General features: G+C 54.0%; 1 protein-coding gene across 1 annotated transcript in view; it reads right to left on the bottom strand.

The window, feature by feature from the left end:
- LOC103385726 (semaphorin-3F) overlaps positions 1-348 on the bottom strand; it is a 38,203-nt gene that overhangs the window by 18,579 nt on the left and 19,276 nt on the right. Inside the window, exon 2 of the mRNA XM_025060037.1 lies at positions 126-305. Coding sequence (XP_024915805.1) covers positions 126-305 — 180 coding nt within the window. The remainder of the gene's footprint in view (positions 1-125; positions 306-348) is intronic.

Here is a 348-nt window from a genome sequence, read left to right on the forward strand (position 1 = left end):
ACACACACACACACACACACACACAGACAGAGAGAGAGCAGAAAGGTAGGTTAGCCGTTGGTCGGCGTTGAACCCGTGGGGTGGCGTGTTGGCGTGTTGGCGTGTTAGCGTGTTGGCGTGTTAGCGTGAGCCGTTTGTCCTCACGATGAGCGGCTCCTTGTTGATGTCGTGCAGGTCCAGAGACAGGACGTAGTCCTTGCTGCCCACGTACATGCGGTCGTGGTCCTCGTCCATGCGAAGGATGCGATAGTCGGTGGAGTTGAGCAGGAAGGAGAAGTGGTGAGCGGTGCCGGTCGACTTCAACTCTGAAAAAAAAAGACAGAGGAGAAAATATATGCTTTTGTTAAG

Source organism: Cynoglossus semilaevis, chromosome 11 (genome assembly GCF_000523025.1).
Source record: "Cynoglossus semilaevis isolate Cse_v1.0 chromosome 11, Cse_v1.0, whole genome shotgun sequence".
Classification (NCBI taxonomy): Eukaryota; Metazoa; Chordata; class Actinopteri; order Pleuronectiformes; family Cynoglossidae; genus Cynoglossus; species Cynoglossus semilaevis.